The sequence below is a fragment of the Mobula hypostoma genome, chromosome 2, assembly GCF_963921235.1.
Source record: "Mobula hypostoma chromosome 2, sMobHyp1.1, whole genome shotgun sequence".
Taxonomy (NCBI): Eukaryota; Metazoa; Chordata; class Chondrichthyes; order Myliobatiformes; family Myliobatidae; genus Mobula; species Mobula hypostoma.
The window spans coordinates 226749439-226769303 of NC_086098.1; the positions used below are offsets into that span (position 1 = coordinate 226749439).

Below are 19865 nucleotides of genomic sequence, written 5' to 3' on the forward strand. Positions count from 1 at the left end.
TCTGTTTCTCACACTTACACATGCCATCTCAGTCTCTCACACATGCAAACTCAGTGCTTCTCTCTCATTCTTATTCACACACACACCACAAAATCTCGGGTCTCTCTCTCACACACACAATCTTGGTCTGCCTCTCACACTCACACACACATAATTTCTGTCTCTGTCTTTCACTCACATGCAGTCTCTCACACACAGAAACAATCTCAGTCTCTCTCACTCTCTCACAGACACACACACTCAGAGATAATCTTTCCCTCTCTCTTTCTCACACACATATACACACACAACACAATCTCAGTCTCTCTCTCTGACATGCAATTTCAGTCCCTCTCTCATACACACACAATATCAGTCTCTCTCTTGCACAATCTCAATCTCTGTCTGCCACAAAATCTCTGTCTCTGTCCCTGACTCTGTCTTTGTCTCTATCTCTGTCATTCTCTCACACACACAGATGCACAATCTCAGTCTCTCTATCTCTCTGTCTGTCTGTCTCTCTCTCCCTCTCTCTCTCACACACACACACACACACAATCTCTCACGTGCATTTTTCTCCCTCACCCTCTCAGACACACTTACAAACACAATCATGCACTCACTCAGTAAACACTCTCCCTGATCTGCATTCACACACCCTAATTCACTGAAACATGCACACACAACTTTCACTCCCCTATTCCTGGTGAGAATTCGTCTCATTTTATTTGTGCTGTATTACTGTCCAGACAAAATAACAATAAAATGGCTCTTTTAACTAAACTGGAGCTGGCGGTAGCTGTTGGACTCTCCACCTCACAGTGCTGAGCAAGCAAAGCCTGGTCTCCAAGGAGATGTCAAACAAAACTCTGGTCACAATCGCCAGCGTATGCCACAGGCAGTGAAACCCTCAAGGTGCTTAACTATTTTTACCCATATGACATTTAGAAAAGAATGAATTACCAGCCATTTCTCCCTTTGATTTTTGTGGAATGTTGATCCCAGGCTCTCCGGCCGGAGCCCTAAGTTCCTTTTCCCAGCAGTCGGTCAAGGTGAAAGAAGACCTGTCACTAAAACCCCTTTAGCTCCTCATGCCGCGCCAGAGGGCCTTCAGCCTGAAAGTTCACCTGGAGGAAACAGAGGAGAATTTCCAAATAAGAAGCTGCCATGGTAACATGACGATAGCGCAGATGAAATCCAAACTGGAGCTGATTACCGGCATCCCCACCAACTACCAGAGGCTCTACTACATCGATGAAGGTAAGGCTCCGGGTTAACTCTCCCTCACAGCTCTGCTTTCACCATCCCCCATCCACTGGTCACTAGTCAGAGGCTTTTTCTCAGGGCTGAAATGGCTAACACGAGAGGGCACAGTTTTAAGGTGCTTGGAAGTAGGTACAGAGGAGATGTCAGGATAAGTTTTTTTACACAGAGAGTGCTGAGTGTGTGGAATGGGCTGCTGGCGTCGGTGGTAGAGGCGGGAACAATAGGGTCTTTTAAGAGACTCCTGGAGAGTCCATGGAGCTCAGAAAAATAGAGGGCTATGGGTAACCCTAGGTAATTTCTCAGGTAAGGACATGTTGGGCACAGCTTTGTGGGCTGAAGGGCCTGTATTGTGCTGTAGGTTTTCTGTGTTTCTATTTCTACAGTGAGCTGGGGAAGGGTAGGACAGCCAACACAACATGTTCCAGAGGTTTGCCTCCTGACCTTCAGTTAGCCTTATCCTCACCGTCCTTGAGGTATTTCATCTTCCCAGCCAATCAAAAAACAAGTAGACTCTTTGTCATTCCATTGGATGATGCATGACAGCTGGTCAACCAGACATTCCCCACCCCACCCCCCCCCCCACACACACACACCCACCATCTTTAACCTTAAAAAAGTATTTTTTTTAACAATACTCTCAAAATACTGGTGGAACTCAGCAGGTCAGGTGGGATCTATGGAGGGAAATAAACTACCGACACTTGGATCTGAGACCATCATCAGGACTGGCGTCTTGACCTAAAATGTCGACTGTTTATTAATAGACGCTGCCTGACCTGCTGAGTTTCTCTAGCATTTTGTGTGTGTTGTTCTAACTTCACAGTATCTGAAGAATCTTGTGTCAAACATGTTTTAAAAGTTTTTTTTTTATTTCCCCACTGCTTCTTCATAGTAACAAACCGGAAATTAGTTAACAGCCAGAAGTCACAGAATGATACCAGAGAATTCACCAGCCTCCATAACTTCACTCCGTGTCCCCTCACTCTCTCTCCAATTATTGGCCCCTTCCTGGTCTTGGAAGCAAGTCACATTATGAAATTATGGGAGGTACAGAGAGAGTAGACAGCCCAACCATTCTCCCAGAGTGGAGAAGACAAATACTGAAAGGCGTTGCTTTAAGGTGGGAGAGGGGAAGTTTTAAAGAGGGTGTATGGGGCATCTTTCTTTTCTTACACAGAGTGGTGGGTGCTTGCAATGGGCTGCCAGGGATGATGGTGGAAGCAGATACTACAGTAGCGTTCAACAGCTTTTTACTTTGACACGTGAGCATGCAGGGAATGGGTGGGGGCGGAGGGGGGTGGATACGGATTCTGTGCAGGCAGAAGGGATGAGTTTGGTATGGCATCACACTTGGCACAGGTATCATGAAGGCCCTGTCCCTGTGCTGTGTTGTTCTGTGTGATCAATATCTGCTCCATCATGGGCCAGTCTCGTGGCCATTGAAAGGTGGGGCCTCAAGAAGGAAGCATTCATTATTTAGGTCCTCTATCGCCCAGGAATTGTTTTTCTTATCATTCAGGGAGGAGATACAGGAGCCTGAAGACCCACACCCAACGTTCTAGAAACAGCTTTTTCCCTCTGCCATCAGAACCCGTGAACACTACCTCAGCAGTCCTCTTTTCACCATTTAATTTTTATTGCAACTTTAGTCATTTCTGTGTCTTGCTGCCACAAAATAACTAATTTCCTGACATATATCCGTGATAATAAACCTGATTCTGATTCTGAGTGTGCCATCATTACCAGTCTGCTGGGGCACTGGGGAAAACTGTTGTGTTGGCATGGGGAGTGCTTTCTGCTGAAATTAGGGAATGAATCTAAACAGTGTTGCAGTAGCCACATCTGTGGCATCTCCAGCCAGCCAGTGACTCAACTGGGCACCTCCTTCCAGCATAGACCAGGTAGTGACTGGGAGCTGGAGGGACCAGATAGTGATTGGGAGCTGGAGGGACCAGGTAGTGACTGGGAGCTGGAGGGACCACGTAGTGACTGGGAGCTGGAGGGACCAGGTAGTGACTGGGAGCTGGAGGGACCAGGTAGTGACTGGGAGCTGGAGGGACCAGGTAGTGATTGGGAACTGGAGTCTGTTAACTTCAGCTCTAACGCTCACTTGTAATCTCGCCCACCAGACAGGGCTCTAGAGAGCTACAAGGTAGCCAGGAAGGAGCTGAAGAATAGAGCAGGGAGAGCTAGAAGGGGACATGAGAAGGTCTTGGCAAGTAGGATTAAAGTAAACCTCAAGGCGTAATGTACATACGTGAAGATTAGGAAGGACGGCCAGAGTGAGGGTAGGACTGATCACTAATACTTCTAACCAGTAGGGAAGATCCTTAATGAATGCTTTACTTCAGTATTCACCAGTATGAGGGATCTTTTTGAACATGAGAACAGTGTAAATCAGGCTGATATGTTGAACCTGTCGATGTCAAGAAAGAGGAAGTGCTGGAATTTGGAAAATCATTAGGACAGGTAAGTCCCTGGGGCTGGATGGGATATACCCCAGGTTACTAGGAGAAGTAAGGGAAGAGTCTTTGGCAAAATCTTTGCATCCTCACTGGCATCAGGAGTAGTTCCAGATGATTGGAGGGTGGCAAATGTTATTCTCTTGTTCAAGAAAGGGAATCGAGATAACCTTGGGAATTAGAGATGAGTGAGTCTTATTTCAGTGGTGAGCAAATTATTGGAGTGATTCTTAGAGACAGGATTTACGAGCATTTGGTGAAGTATGCTCTGATTAGGGATAGTCATTGTGGCTTTCTGGGCGGGGGGGCCGATCATTGCTCATGAGCCATTGAATTCTTTGAGAATGTGGCAAAGCACATTGATGAAGGTAGAGCAGTGGATGTGGTGTTTATGGATTTAGTAAGGTGCTTGATAAAGTTCCCCATGGTAGTACATAGAATAGTACAGCACAGTACAGGCCCATCGGCCCACAAAGTTGTGCCAACCCTTAAACCCTGCCTCCCATATAACCCTCCACCTTAAATTCCTCCATATACCTGTCTGGTAGTCTCTTAAATTTCACTAGTGTATCTGCCTCCACCACTGACTCAGGTAGTGCATTCCACACACCAACCACTCTCTGAGTGAAAAACCTTCCTCTAATATCCCCCTTGAACTTCCCACCCCTTACCTTAAAGCCATGTCCTCTTGAATTGAGCAGTGGTGCCCTGGGGAAGAGGCGCTGGCTGTCCACTCTATCTATTCCTCTTAATATCTTGTATATCTTGTAGACTCATTCATGAGACATGGAATCCAGGGATTCAGAATTAGCTTGCCCACAGAAGGCAGAGGGTGCTCGTAGATGCAATGTATGCTGTCTGGAGGTCAGTGACCAGTAGTACTCCACAGTGATCTGTTCCAGGACCCCTGCTCTTTGAGATTTTTATAAATAACGTGGATGAGGAAGGGGAAGGGTGGGTTAGTAAGTTTGCAGATGTCACAAAGGTTGGTGGAATTGTGGATACTGTTGAAGGTTGTCATAGGATACAATGGAACATTGACAGGATGCAGAGCTGGGCTGAGAAGTGGCAGATGGAGTTTAACCAGAGAAGTGTGAAGTAATCCACTTTGGAAAGTCAAATTTAAAAGCAAAATACAGGGTTAATGGCACAATTCTTGGCAGTGTGGAGGTCCTGGGGCTCCTCAAATTTGTTGCACAAATTGATAGGGTTGTTAAGAAGGCACATGGTGTGTTGACCTTAATTAGTCATAGTCATAGTCATGGTCATAGTCATACTTTATTGATCCCAGGGGAAATTGGTTTTCGTTACAGTTGCACCATAAATAATAAATAGTAGTAGAACCATAAATAGTTAAATAGTAATATGTAACTAATGCCAGTAAATTATGAAATAAGTCCAGGACCAGCCTATTGGCTCAGGGTGTCTGACCCTCCAGGGGAGGAGTTGTAAAGCTTGATGGCCACAGGCAGGAATGACTTCCTATGATGCTCTGTGCTGCATCTCGGTGGAATGAGTCTCTGGCTGAATGTACTCCTGTGCCCACCCAGTACATTATGTAGTGGATGGGAGACATTGACCAAGATGGCATGCAACTTAGACAGCATCCTCTCTTCAGACACCACCGTCAGAGAGTCCAGTTCCATCCCCACAACATCACTGGCCTTACGAATGAGTTTCTCGATTCTGTTGGTGTCTGCTACCCTCAGCCTGCTGCCCCAGAACACAACAGCAAACATGATAGCACTGGCCACCACAGACTCGTAGAACATCCTCAGCATCGTCCGGCAGATGTTAAAGGACCTCAGTCTCCTCAGGAAATAGAGACAGCTCTGACCTTTCTTGTAGACAGCCTCAGTGTTCTTTGACCAGTCCAGTTTATTGTCAATTTGTATCCCCAGGTATTTGTAATCCTCCACCATGTCCACACTGACCCCTGGATGGAAACAGGGGTCACCGGTACCTTAGCTCTCCTCAGGTCTACCACCAGCTCCTTAGTCTTTTTCACATTAAGCTGCAGATAATTCTGCTCACACCATGTGACAAAGTTTCCTACCGTAGCCCTGTACTCAGCCTCATCTCCCTTGCTGATGCATCCAACTATGGCAGAGTCATCCGAAAACTTCTGAAGATGACAAGACTCTGCAGTAGTTGAAGTCTGAGGTGTAAATGGTGAAGAGAAAGGGAGACAAGACAGTCCCCTGTGGAGCCCCAGTGCTGCTGATCACTCTGTCGGACACACAGTATTGCAAGCAATTAGTTGAGGAATTGAGGTCAAGAGTCACGAGGTATTGTTGCAGCACAATAAAACCCTGGTTAGACCACACTTGGCATATATTGTGTTCAGTTCTAGTCACTTCAGTAGTGGTGAGCCACAAAGAGTATAGGTGCTTTTGAGAGAGTGCAGGGGAGATTTACCAGGATGCTGCCTGGATTAGAGACCATTTCTTATGAGGAAAGGTTGAGTGAGCTAGGGCTTTTTTCTTTGGAGCGAAGGAGGATGAGCGGTGACTTGATAGAGGTGTACAAGATGATAAAAGACATAGATTAAGTGAATAGCCAGAGACATATTCCCATGGTGAAAATGGCTAATACCAGGGGGCATAATTTTCAGGTGACTGGTGAAATATAGAGGGGTGTCAGAATTAAGCTCTTTACACAGGGGTGGTGGTAGATAGAGGCAGCTACACTAGGGACATTTATGAAGCTCTTAGGTGAGCATATGGATGATAGAAAAATGGTGGGTTATGTTGAAGGGAAGGGTTATTTTGCTCTTAGTAGGTCAAAACATCGGCACAAACTTGTGAGTCAAAGGCCCTGTACTGTGCAGTAATGTTCTAAATTCTATCTTCTTCCACTGCCAGCCCTCTGCTGTGGAAAGTTGCTGCTCCGTAAAGCATTTTGCTCACAAGTGTTGGTCCCTCTGATCAGAGCCGCTATTGTTAGTCTGATAGACTATTCGTATTCTGGCAACACCTCATGCATGGATGACTGTTGTTCCCAGAAGTGTTGTCATGAGGGTGATGGGATGGCACAGCCTGGGAGGCTGCTACCTCACTGATACAGTGCTGTGGGGGGTTTTCACGACTCCCTATGACCACGTGGGTCTCCCCCACTGCTCTGGTTTAAAAATTAAAGATCTACAGATTAGCTTTATTTGTCACACAGACATCAAACATACAGTGAAATGTGTCGTTAGCATCAAATCAAATTGGCAAGGATTGTGCTTCGACAGCCTGAAAGTGTCACCACGCTTCTGGTGCCAACATTACAGGCTAACTTACTAACCCTGACCATATGTCTTTGGAATAAGGGAAATCGGAATACCCGGAGGGGTAACCCAGCTGGTCACAGGGAGAAGATACAAACTCCTTACAGACAGTGGTGGGATTCGAACCCTAAACGCGCTAACAGCACCAGTACCGTGCTGCTCCTGGTTTACTTCCACAATCCAAAGACGCGCAGGCTGGTAGTTTAATCGGCTGCTGTAAATTGCCCCTGACACAAATGAGTGGAGAAATTGTTCAGAGTGGATGTTTTGTGGGGTATGTTAGGAATAGGATGGTACAGTCAACGTGGGATGAATGACCTCCTTTGTTGTAATGGACTAGTTCTGAGAGATGTGAATCATGCAGTCCTGAACACAGAAAGGTCCCAGACTTGGTTTCAATGAAGTGACCCACGACACTGATTTGCCTTCCTCTGTTCCCTGGTCTCATCAGACTAGCTTAAAACCTTCTCTGCTTTTGAGTAGAGCTGTTTACTCCAGAACCTGGTGATATTGCACAGTGTAACACTCATCTCAGTAATTATTATGCCATTGTACCAAGGAGAGCACTCTGACTGGTTGCATCTCTGCCTGGGATGGAGGCTCCAAAGCACAGGATAGAAAGAGGCTGCAGACGGTTGTAGACCCAGCCAGTTCCACCCTCCCCACCACTGAGGCCATCTTCAAAAGGCGATGCTGAAGGAAGATGGCATTCATCATTTAGGACCCTCACTATCTGCAACATGCCCTCTTCTCAATACTACCATCAAGGAGGATGCACAGGGGTCTGAAGATCTACGCTAAATTTTTCAGGAACAGCTTCTTCCCCTCTGCCACCAAATTACTGAATGGTCCATGAACACTATCTCACTATTCCTCTTTTGCAACAAATTTTAATTTATATTTTTATTGTAACTTTTTTTTAATGTCTTGCCCAAATCTTTCACAACAACTGTCGGTGATAATAAGCCTGATTCTGATTCTGAAACGTGGCTGCAAGATGATCCTGCCTAACGATGTTTGTGCTCCGCAGGAGAAATGCCTGACAACGTCACCCTGAAATTCAACGGCGTAATCGGTGGTGGAACGATAAGGATTAAAACCTGGTCTCAGGATGGTTTGCAGAATCTGTTCCGAGCTGCTGCACTTGGCAATATCCAGGAGGTATCACTGCCTAATGCAGAACTAGAAATAGACAATGTAAAATGTAGAAGCAGGGGAAGGCAGGCTCTTCCTATCATTGTGAAGCAGAATTCTCCATGGTTTGGATTGTCCACACATAGCACTTATACTTCCCTCAATAAGATCATGGCTGATCATTTTCCTGCACCATTCTCCTAGCCCTTAATTCCCTTCCTACCTGAAGATTTATCCACCTTTGTGTTGAATGTCTGAACCTCCTTAACCCTCCTCTAAAGTTGGAAGATGCTTTCCCCTGACAGATGGGCGAGGGGGTAGTGAGAAATTAGTGGTGTGCTTGAATCTAGTAGTGCCAGTCTCAACACAGGTCAGAGTTCAGAAGGAACATCCTCACCCAGATGGTGGTGGATATTGGAATCCTCTACCCAGGAGGCTCAGTCGCTGAGTGTGTTCCCTCCTTTCCATTCATCGGTGTCCTACAGTCTATCAATAAAAGTTAACGTGCAGCTACAGAAACCAAAAGCCCCCACCCACCCTAGTCATTCCCCGTTCTGCTGTCTTGCGTCAGGCAGAAGATACAGAGGCCTGAAAGCATGTACATCCAAACTCAAGGTAGCTTCTGTGCTTTTGTTATTGAATAGAATAAAATTGATTTTTGACCACATAATCTACCTCGTTATGACCTTGCACCTTCTTGTCTATTCGACCATTTGAGGGAAGCATGCAATGGTTTTGTAACAGTGGGATGGAAGCTGCCCTTTGAGCCTGGTGGTAGACTTTTATACCTCCTGCCTGAGGGGGGAGTGGAGAAGAGAGGATGTCCTGGGTTGAGTTTTTGATTATGTTGGCTGTTTTACCGAAGCAGTGAGAAGTGGACACAGAGTCAATGGAGGCAAGGCTGGTCTCAATGAATACGAAGCAGTGTCCACACTCTCTGTAGCTTTTGTGGTCACCGACAGAACGGTTGCTGAATTGAGCTGTGATGCACCTGGATAGGAAGCTTTCTACCGAACCTCGGTAAAAATCAGAGAACATGAAAGAAGTCATGTGGAAGTAGAGGTACTGGTGAGCTTTTTTGGCAATGTGATTGGATCAGCACAGACTTTACTCCAAGGAATTTGAAAGTCTCAACCTTTGCGACGTCATCAGCATTGATGTAAAAAGGAGTGTGTGCACTGCCTCCCTTACTGAAGTCAATGACCAGCTCTTTTGTTTTGCTGACACTGAGGGAGGGGTTGGTGTCATGACACCATGTCACTAAGCTCTCTATCTCCCTCTGACATAATGATGTGAGATACGACCCAGCACAGGGGTATCATCTGCAAACTTGTAGATACACTTAGGGGAGAATCTGGTCACACGGTTGTGAGTGTGTAGGGAATAGAGTTGGGTGTTGAGGACACACAGCCTTGTGGGGCACCAGTGATGAAGATAATCATGGTGGAGTTGTTTCTGTCTGTCCTTACTGATAGCAATTGATTGGGCAGGAAGTCTAGAATCCAGTTGCAAAGGGAGGTGTTGAATCCCAGGTCTAGGAGTTGGGAGATGAGTTTGCTTGGAATCATATTATTGAAGGCTGAGTTGTAATCAATAAGCATACTCTGACTTATGTGTCTTTACTGTGCAGGTACTCCTGAAATGAGTGTAGGGCCAGGGAGATGGTATCTCTGGTAGATCTGTTTTAGCAGTAGGCAAATTGCAGTGTGTTGAGGTTGTTTGGAAAGCTGGAATTAATGTGTGTTGTGACAGCCTTTCAAGGCACTTCATGATGGCAGATGTCAGAGCCACCGGGCAGTGGTTATTAAGGCATGTTACCTTGGATGGTAGTGGTCTTCTTGAAGCAGGTCTTTGGGTCCTGAGGATTTCTAGGACTTGAATCCTGTTAATTTCTCCAGTGCCTTTCAGTGGCAATTTCTTTCAGCTCTTCATTCAGTCTGTACGTGTGGTTCTCTGCCAATTTACATCTTCTTCCATGCACAAAAACTCACTTATTCCTCTTTATCACTTCCCTGTCAGTCTATAAACGCTCCACATGAAGTACTCCTAATTATATCCTTTATAAATACCAATAGAAGCTCAGTCCATTTTATCTTTCCACTAGTTCACCAATATATGCCACTTTACCCTTCCTTAAAATTGCTCTGGTCCTTTGCTGAATTCTGGGGACTTCTTAAGCTTTTTTTTTGGAAACATTATAAACCAATTTTGATTTATTACTGTCTTTAATTTTTCCCAATAGAATTGGAAAACTATTCTTGTGGTTTTTTTGTTTGTTAAAGGGATATATATTGTAAATAATATATTAATTATTAAAACGTTAGCCCTTGTTTATTTTCTGACATAGATTTTAATATACTCTCTCAGTCTTCCACTGCCAACTCATACCACTTTCCTTTGAAATTTAATTTGTTTAGATTCACTTCAAATTGATCTAATTCACTGTCAATATAAAATTCTATTTTATTATGATCACTCTTCCCCAGAGATGACTGTGTTATCAGAGTACAATTAATGTTTGTTACTGCATAAAAGTAGAGTTAAAATAGTTTGTCCATGAATAGTTTCTCAACGTACTGATATGGAAACTATCTCCATGAATTCACCTTCCAAACTTAAATGCTAATTTGGTTTGTCCAGTTTATGTAAGGTCCCAGATGATCTCTGTATTATAATCTCTTCCCCATGGTTACATATAATTCTAATTTCCTGATTGGGATGGAACGAAGTGCAAGATATAAATGGCAACATCAGCCATGTTACTGTTCAGTTCTTATATCCTACTGAAGAAGGGATAATGGAACCATCCCTACACAGCACACATTAGGAATCAAACTTCTTCTACATTGTTCTATCAATCAAGTGCTCCCAGGCCATTTAGAGGAGATGTTGTATCGTTGGAGAAATCAGCTGGTCCTCTTTAGTGTACAGTAGATGAAGTGAACCCAATTAGTAACCAATGGTCTTTGTTTCCTCTGGAATTTTGTCCCAGGAACTTCAGGGCTGTCAGCCCATTGTCCCTGTTGAGATCATCACTGGCTTCCATCTTCTCTGGAAGGTGCTGACTAACAAGGTGGATGGAGGTGTGCAGGAGGGCAGTGAGGGCATAGCTGCACAAAACTTGGACATCTCTGTGCCCAAGTGCCATGTCCAGCAGGGGTGGACATCTGTGGGGGGGGGGGAAGTGACAGCAGGTACCCTTTCTCATGTGTTGTCATACTCCTACTGCATCGCCTGAGGGAAATAGCAAACAACATCTTTCTGGTCCTAAAAACAGCAAATTCGCCACACAGACTACCATGGTTTGATATAGCTGTCATCACCCTCTCGGGGTGGGGGTGGGGGTGGGTGACCTAGTGTGTCTGCAGCACAGACACCAGGGGGCGGTGGGAGAGAGTGGGCTATGACTCGGCAGTGACAGTGCTCGTTGACTTACAGCTTCTATCCCTCGGTGTTACCAAGCACAGCAAGTATTCCACTCCGAATTCGCAGCGGATGAAAGTGGCCAAGAGAGCAGCCTGGATTGCAGAGCGTAATTTCATAGCCCTGCTTATCGCCTCTCACCGAGGGCACATGGATGTGGTCAGGTTCCTACTGATGAATGGTAAGTGTCAGGTAGAGACAGTGTAGTTTCGGTGGGGTGCAATCATCGCGAGCAGTTGTTTGTTTTTGCCGAGGCAGCACAAGGTTTAAAAAAGAGCTCGTGACCTTTCAGAGCTTTTTGGCAGGCAGCAATCATCACGAGCATTCGCTTGCTCAGCTCAGGTGGCACGAGCCAATAAAAAAAAGTGAAGTGTAAGCAGGTCAGCTATTAGTGTTAGAGTGGACAAGCCTTGGCTCAAGAAACTTGGACAGGCAGAGGCTCAAAGTCAGTTTCTGATAAGGATTTTTTTTCTTTTTCTTTGTCTGTTAGTACATACAGTTAGCCTGACTTCACTGGTTGGGAAGACGTTGGAGTCCTTTGTTAAGGATGAGATTTCAGGATATTTGGAGGCACATGATAAAGTAGGTCATAGTCAACATGGTTTCCTCAAGGGGAAATCTTGACTGACAAATCTGTTGGAATTAGCTGAGGAAATAACAGGCAGGATCGACAAAGGAGAGTCAGTGGATGTTGTTTACTTGGATTTTCAGAAGGCCTTTTGACAAGCTGCCACACATGAGGCTGCTTAGCAAAATAGGAACCCATGGTATTACAGGAAAGATACTAAAGTGGACAGAAGATGGCTGATTGGCAGGATGCAAAAATTGGGAAGGAAGGAGGCTTTTTCTGGTTGGCTGCTGGTGACTAGTTTTGCTCCAGTGGGGTCTGTGTTCATGCTATATGTCAATGATTTGGATGACAGAATTTGTGGCCAAGTTTGCAGACATTACGAAGATAGAGATAGGTGCAGGGGCAGGTGGTACTGAGGAAGCAGGAAGTCTGCAGAAGGACTTAGGCAGATTTGGAGATTGGGCAAAGAAGTGACAAGTAGAATATAGTGTCAGGAATTGTATGGTCATGCACTTTGGAAGATGGAAAAAAAGTGTGTACTATTTTCTAAATGGGGACAACATTCAAAAATTAAGAGATGCAAAGGGACTTAGGAGTCCTCATGCAGAATTCCCTAAAGGTAAAATTGCAGGTTGAGTCAGTGATGAGAAAGGCAAATGCAATGTTAGCATTCATTTTGAGAGGACTAGAATATAAAAGCGAGGATATAATGCTGAGGCTTTTTAAGTCATTGTACAGCCCACACTTGAAGTATTATGAGCAGTTTTGGGCTCCTTATCTAAGAAAAGATGTGCTGGCATTGCAAAGGATCCAGAAGAGGTTCACAAGAATGATTCCAGGAATGAAGGAGTTAAATATATGAGGAGTGTTTGATGGCTCTGGGCCTGTACTCATTGGAGTTTAGAAGAATGAGGTGGGCATCTCATTTAAACCTATCGAATACTGAAAAGCCTAGATAGAGTGAATGTGGGGGAGTCCCAGACCAAAGGGCACAGACTCAGAATAGAGGGACATCCATTTAGAACGGAGATGAGAAGGTATTTCTTTAGCCAGAGGGTAGTGAATCCGTGAAATTCATTGCCACAGACAGCTGAGGAGGCCAAATAATTGGGTACATTAAGGCAGAGTTTGATATGTTCTTGAATAGTCAGGGTATCAAAAGTTATGGGGAAAAGATAGGAGAATGAAGTTGAGGAGGATAATAAATCAGCCATGATGGAATGGAAGAGGAGACTCGATGGGCTCAATGGCCTGACTCTGCTTCTATGTCTTATCGTCTTATGGTCTTAATGCAGACCTACCTTCTGGGGGCCAGATGGATGGGAGTAAGAAGTGGACACCTTGCTGTTTTCAGCCCTGACTACCCACAGCTCTGGTACAGCTTGAAGCTACACTTCAGAGCTGAAGAGCTACAGAGACAGGGATGGTTGTGCTCAACACCTCACTTCCTTCTGCCCGAAAATTGGTGGAAACCTATTCAAATCTCATATAGAGATGGGCATGGCAATGTGTACTTTGCAGTCAGAGATGGTATCATATCTTCATCCTTTTAGAACATAAGTCAGTACAGCAACCGACCCTTTGGCCCATGATGTCTACACTGAACATGATGCCAAATTAAAATAATTCCCATCTGCTTGTACGTGATCCATATGCCTCCGTTCCCCACATATTTGCAGGTCCCTATATCAGCCTCTTAAGCTGCACTTCGAATTTGATTTCAACTCATTCCAGGCACCTACCAGTCTTTGTAAAGAAGAATCTTACCCCACACACCTTGTTTAAATTTGCTGCTCTCACTTTAAATGCATCTATTTGAGTATTTGCTATTTTTACCCTGGGGAGAAAGATTCCGAGTGTCTACCTACCTATGCCTCCCATTGTTTGAACTTCAATCAGCTCTCCCCTTAGCCTCCGATGCTCCAGTGAAAACAAATCTAGTTTGTCCAAACCCTCCTTATAGCTCATACTCTCTAATCCAGGCAGCATCCTGGTAAATATCTTCTGCATCCTCTCCAAAGTCTCCACATGCTTCTTGTAATGGGGTGACCAGAATTGTGCGCAATATTCCAAGTGTGGCTTAATCAAAGTTTCATATAGATGGGATGTGACTTCCTGACTCTTGTACTCAGTGCCCTGACCAATGAAGGCGCGCATGCCATATGCCTTCTTTACCACCCTATCTACTTGTGTGGCTATTTTACAGGGAGCTGTGGCTTGGACCCCAACACCCCCTGTGCATCAATGCTGCTAAGGATCCTGCCAGTGACTATAAACTATCCCTTTACATTTGACCTCTCAAAGTGCAACACCTCCATTTGGATTAAATTCTGTCCACCATTTCTTGGCCTTCATCTGTAACTGATCTATATTCAAAGTTCAAAGTCCAAAATTCAAAGTAATTTTATTATTAATGTACATACATACCATTAGATACAACCCTGAGATTCATTTTCTTGCAGGCATTCACAGTAAATGCAAGAAACACAATAGAATCAATGGAATACCACCCCCGACAGGATGGACAAACAACCAATGTGCAAAAGACAACAAACTGCAAATACAAAAGAAAAGAAATAATAACAATAGTAATAATCTTGCATCTCACAAACTAATCACCCTCTCATTTAGTTAACCACAATATACTTACAGAAGAGCTGAAAGGATGTAATGAACAACTGATAATAAGAGTCTGTAATTCTGAATCAAGCCCGGTGGAAAAGCAGATATCTTTCATGTTGTTATATTGACTACAAAAAAAACACTTCATTCTGTCCCACACTCATGGTTAATATAAGTTCTTAATACATATAAACGACACCCAATATTTGTGTAATTCCTGCAACATCTGATGAAGCATTGGCATACTGTAATCTCACTATTAACAGTCAAAAAAGGACAACCACCGTTATCAAAATAAACCGAGGCATTTTGCAGAGCGACTCTCTAAGCCCATTATGATTTTGTCTAGCTTTAAACCCGCTCTCTAATTTACTGAATTGCCTACAATTCGCCTACCGACACAACTGATTGACAGATGACACAATAGCCACTGCTCTACATACCGTCCTTACACATCTGGAGAAGAAGGATGCTTAGGTGAGAACGCTGTTCTTGGACTACAGTTCAGCATTCAACACCACAGTTCCATCCAGGCTCGACAAGAAGCTCAGAGACCTCGGCCTTGACCCTACCTTATGCAGCTGGATCTTGGACTTCCGGTCAGATCGCCAGCAGGTCGTAAGAATGGGATGCCTCACCTCCAACCCTCTGACTCTCAATACGGGAGCCTCTCAGGGTTGCGTAGTGAGTCCCTCCTTTACTTCCTGTAATACCCATGACTGTATCGCCACCCACAGCTCCAATCTAATTAAATTTGCCGATGACACTACATTGATTGGGCTTATCTCAAACAATAACAAGGTGGTCTGCAGGGAAGAAGTCATCTCTCTGACACAGTGGTGTCAAGAAAGCAACCTCTCCCTCAATGTCGCAAAAACAAAGGAGCTGGTTGTGGACTACAGGAGGAATGGAGAGGGGCTAACCCATATTGACATCAATGGATCTGGGGTTGAGAAGGTAAACAGCTTCAAGTTCCTCGGCATCCACGTCACCAAGGACCTCACGTCGTCTGTACACACCAGCTGTGTGGTGAAAAAGGCACAACAGTGCCTCTTTCACCTCAGATGGTTGAGGAGATTTGGTATGGAACTTTCTACAGGGGCACAATTGAGAGCATCCTGACTGGCTGCATCACTGCCTGGTATGGAACTGTACTTCCCTCAATCGCAGGACTCTGCAGAGAGTGGTGCAGACAGCCCAGTGCATCTATAGTTGTGAACTTCCCATGATTCAGGATATTTACAAGGCCAGGTGTGTAAAAAGGGCCCATAGGATCACTGGGGACCCAAGCCATCCCAACCACAATCTATTCCAGCTGCTACCATCCGGGAAGCGGTACCACAGCATAAAAGCCAGGACCAACAGGCTCCGGGACAGCTTCTTCCACCAGGCCATCAGACCGATGAACTCATGCTGATTTGAGTGTACTCTATATTACATTGACTGTTCTATTTATTACAAATTATTATAAATTACAATGATTGCACTTTGCACATTTAGATGGAGACGTAACGTAAAGATCTTTACTCTCATATATGTGAAGGAGGTAAGAAATAAAGTCAATTCAATTCAATTCAATGAAAATAGGGTATCAAATCCGAGACTACCAAACAAGTTATACCTTGACACACCTTCTATACATGGACAATTTGAAATTATACACTCCTTCATCAGTAAAGCTAAAACAATTAATTCAAAGAGTAGAACTGTTTTCTAAAGATATAAATAGGAACTTTGGACTAGGTAAGTGCAGAACATGAAACATAAAGAAAGGTGCAACAGAGCGAGTAGAATATAAAACGGAGCAGCAGAATGTAACACAATCGAAGGATGAATATGAAACATAAGTATCTGGGATATCAGCAAGCAAAAAAATAGATCATAGTGCATCAAAGGAAAACATTCAAAAGAATTTACATCAAGGCTTAAGAAATTCTGCCAGAGCTCAATAGTAAAAATATAACACAGGCAATAAACAGTTTTGCTATACACATATTATTTCCTTGGTTTTGGCTTACTATCTTAGACCAAAACTGATCTGAAAAGTTTACAAAGAAAAATAAGAACTGAAATGAGAAATTTTAGAAAACTCTATGCACTTAGATTAGCACAATTTAGGATAGAAAGAGGAAGTGGAATAATGGACATGAAAAATTTACACAACAGTCAGATACAACTTCTAAGGATATACTTTCATCAAAGAAAACAGGATTCAGCACTCCACACGAGCATATGCAATTCTAATAAGTAGTATACACTACTAAACTTAAATGAAAGCACAACCCAGAAAAATGAGGAAATTATCATTGCAGAAGAAAAAGTTAACCAATGGAAGGGCACGAGGTCATAGAGGACATCCCCATGACCTGATGTCAACAAGGGAGTGTCAAATGCCTAGCTCAGATTTGGAGACCTCTTTCCAGAAACAGAGGGGTTCCTTATGGCCATACAGTACTAGGTGGTTAACGCACACACAAAAAAACAAAGCACATAAGAAAAGAAAGACAATAAATGCAGAAAATGCCAAGAGAAACCAGAAACAATACAACTCGTTACAGTGTCCTGCAGCAATTTAACTCAATCTGATTACTTACACACTGTCAAGTAGCAAACATTATTCATCAAAATCTTGCTTTAAAATTTAAACTCATAAATGACACCATACTTTACTATTAATACAAGCCTGATCCAGTTTTAGAGTCAGAGTCTGACAAACTATAATATGACTGATCCATTATTACAGATAGGACAATCCATAACAACTGTCAGGATATAACATTACAGGATAAACAAAAAAAAAGAACAACTTAATTAATTGATATAGCCATTCCAAACACAGATAACATACAGAAATCAAGAAATTAAAAAACTCCAGAAATATGCTTAATTAAAATAGGAAATTGGAAGACCATGGAACATGACCAGGGTATATACATTGTCCCGATAGTAATATCTACAACAGATACCATCCCAAAGTCACTACATAATAGCATTAAACAATTAGGCCTACACAGTAATATTTATGTAAATCTCCAGAAAGCCACAATACTAAACACCACTAGAATAGTTCAAAAGTTCCTAGCAATTGAGAAATGAGTGTGCTTGGCTATGCCCTTACCTCAGGATTTACCAGCTTGAGATGAGAAAAAATAAAAAGTAATAATAATAAATAAATAAGCAATAAATTTTTCAGAACGTGGGATGAAGAGTCCGTGAAAGTGAGTCCATTGGTTATGGGAATAGTTCCGTGTTGGGGCGAGTGAAGTTGAGTGAGGTTATCCCCTTTGGTTAAAGAGCCTGATGGTTGAGGGGTAATAACTGTTCTTGAATATGGTGCTGTTGGCCCTGAGGTTCCTGTACCTTCTTCTTGATGGTAGCAGAGAGAGGAAAACATGGCCTAGATGGTGGGGGTCCTTGATGGTGGGTGCTGCTTTCCTGGGACAGCGTTCCATGTAGATATTCTCATGGACCTGTGGTTTCCTCCTCTTGAAGTCAATAATCAGCTGCTTGGTCTAGCTGACACTGAGTGACAGATTGTTGTTCGGGCACCACTGAGCCAGATTTTCAATCTCCCTCCTCTATGCTGATTCATCACCTCCTTTGATTTGCCAACGACAGTGATGTCATCAGCTAATTTAAATATGGAGCTGTGCTTAGCCTCACAGTCATAAGTGTAAAGAGAGTAGATCAGGGGGGTAAGCACACAGCCTCGTGGCACACCTGTGCTGAGGTGTCTTTCCTAAACCAAACTGACTGTGGTCTACAAGTGAGGAAATCCAGTTGCACAAGAAGGTATTGAAGCCACGATTTTGAAGCTTATTGATTAGTTCGGAGGGGATGATGATACCGAATGAAGAGCATCCTGATATATGCATCTTTGTTGTCAAGATGTTCTAGGGTTAGGTGAAGAGCCAATGAGATGGCATCTGCTGTGGACCTGCTGTGCCGGTAGGCAAATTGGAACAGATCCAAGTTGCTTCTCAGGCAGGAGTTGATATGTTTCATCACCAAAGTGTCAAAGCACTTTGTCACAGTGGATGTAAGTGCTACTGGACGAAAGTTATTGAGGCAAGTTACTGTCTTCTTTTTAGGCACCAGTATAATTGAAGCCTGCTTGAAGCAGGTGGGTATGTGAGACTGCTGAAGTGAGAAGTTAAAGATATTGGTGAACACTCCAGCCTATTGATCAGCACAGGTCAGGTACCCCGTCTGGTCTGGTCTCATTCCAGGGATTCACCCTCATGAACGATGCTCTCATGTCAGCCTCAGAGACTGAAATCACAAGGTCATCAGGGGCTGTGGGAGCTCATGAAGGTGCCTGTATGTTTTGTTGGTCAAAGCAAGCAAAGGAGCTCAACTGGAAATGAAGCCCATGCACACATTCTTTCTCTCACTCTCCTTTTTCTCCCTCTGTCCCTCTGAATATACCTCTTGCCCATCCTCTGGGTCCCCCCCCCCTTGTCTTTCTTCCCGGACCTCCTGTCCCATGATCCTCTCTTATCCCTTTTTGCCTATCACCTGTCCAGCTCTTGGCTCCATCCCTCCCCCTCCTGTCTTCTCCTATCATTTTGGATCTCCCCCTCCCCCTCCAACTTTCAAATCCCTTACTCACTCTTCCTTCAGTTAGTCCTGACGAAGGGTCTTGGCCTGAAACGTCGACTGCACCTCTTCCTATAGATGCTGCTTGGTCTGCTGCGTTCACCAGCAACTTTGATGTATGTTGTCACTTATATTGCTTGGTTTCACTTTGCAGGAGGTGATAGCATTCAAGCCCTGCCACATCTCTTGACCATCTCTCAGTGATTCAAATTTGGTCCAGAATTGCCACTTCGCACGCAAGATGGATTTCTGGAGATCGTACCTGGACCTCTATATTTTACTTGGTCAACAGACCTAAATGCCACTGGCCTGGCCCTCAGCAGATTGAGAATCTCATGCTTCATCCAGGACTTCTGGTTGGGAAGATTCTGACTGATTTTGTGGGGACACACTTGTGGGGACTGTTTTTATATAATCCATGACAACATGGTGTATTCATTCAGATCCACAGGTAAGTCCTTGAACACAGCCCAGCCCACCAACTAGAAGCAATCACATTAACAGTCTGACTCCCGTGACCACCTCTTTGTTGTCCTAA

At 44.0% G+C, this 19865-nt stretch overlaps 1 protein-coding gene across 1 annotated transcript; it reads left to right on the plus strand.

The window, feature by feature from the left end:
* Window positions 1-952: 952 nt before the first annotated feature.
* Window positions 953-19602, plus strand: LOC134357913 (ankyrin repeat domain-containing protein 60-like). The gene is made up of 4 exons (XM_063069686.1): window positions 953-1239; window positions 8009-8175; window positions 11551-11716; window positions 19482-19602. Exons 1-4 carry the CDS (start codon window positions 1071-1073, stop codon window positions 19529-19531), a joined length of 552 nt encoding a protein of 183 aa, XP_062925756.1. The 5' UTR covers window positions 953-1070; the 3' UTR covers window positions 19532-19602.
* Window positions 19603-19865: the final 263 nt, after the last annotated feature.

Bases quoted from the DNA above. Each gene is read 5' to 3' on its own strand.
- LOC134357913 (XM_063069686.1), top strand. From the start codon at position 1,071: ATGCCGCGCCAGAGGGCCTTCAGCCTGAAAGTTCACCTGGAGGAAACA. The intron at 1,240-8,008 runs GTAAGGCTCCGG...TGTGCTCCGCAG, and splicing joins GCTCTACTACATCGATGAAG to GAGAAATGCCTGACAACGTC. The intron at 8,176-11,550 runs GTAAAATGTAGA...GTTGACTTACAG, and splicing joins CAGAACTAGAAATAGACAAT to CTTCTATCCCTCGGTGTTAC.